This window comes from Papaver somniferum, unplaced genomic scaffold (assembly GCF_003573695.1).
Source record: "Papaver somniferum cultivar HN1 unplaced genomic scaffold, ASM357369v1 unplaced-scaffold_27922, whole genome shotgun sequence".
Classification (NCBI taxonomy): domain Eukaryota; kingdom Viridiplantae; phylum Streptophyta; class Magnoliopsida; order Ranunculales; family Papaveraceae; genus Papaver; species Papaver somniferum.
In genome coordinates this window covers 564-1,000 of record NW_020638733.1, presented here as the reverse complement: position 1 = coordinate 1,000, position 437 = coordinate 564, and the positions used below count along the sequence as shown (strand labels likewise).

General features: G+C 37.3%; 1 protein-coding gene across 1 annotated transcript in view; it reads left to right on the top strand.

Moving 5' to 3' along the window:
- Positions 1-8: 8 nt before the first annotated feature.
- Positions 9-437, top strand: part of LOC113341261 (protein DENND6 homolog) — a gene marked incomplete at both ends in the record, with an annotated part of 986 nt that continues 557 nt past the window's right edge. Inside the window, one exon of the mRNA XM_026586205.1 lies at positions 9-397. Within this exon, the coding sequence (XP_026441990.1) occupies positions 9-397 (389 nt within the window). The remainder of the gene's footprint in view (positions 398-437) is intronic.

Below are 437 nucleotides of genomic sequence, written 5' to 3'. Positions count from 1 at the left end.
CATTCTCATTAAAGCAAGAGCCAAATTCTAAACTTGACCCTAAAAATTTGAGACAATGGGTTGTTGCCTTTTGTGCGATTAGGTTTGATCTTGAACAAGGTCAGGTTATTGAGGAATGTTATCCACCTGGTTGCTTCAGTCAAGATGAGGAACTAGAAATTGCTTTTAGTTCTTTCCCTGATTCTGTTTCTCAACATCAAAATCGTTCAAGTATCCATGATTGTATATTCTTCTTTCGTTTTCGAAGACGAGAAAATGTTCTAGTTGGTAATATCTCTTCTTCTGAGTCAGTTGAGGGAGGAGGAGGAGAAGAGAAAGATGATATAACACAGAGAAAATCAAGCAGTACACGTAAAAACACAGGTTCAAAATATCTGTATGGTTATGTATTTAATAGGCAGAGACATGATGAGAGATTAAGGCGAGGTGGGGAACAA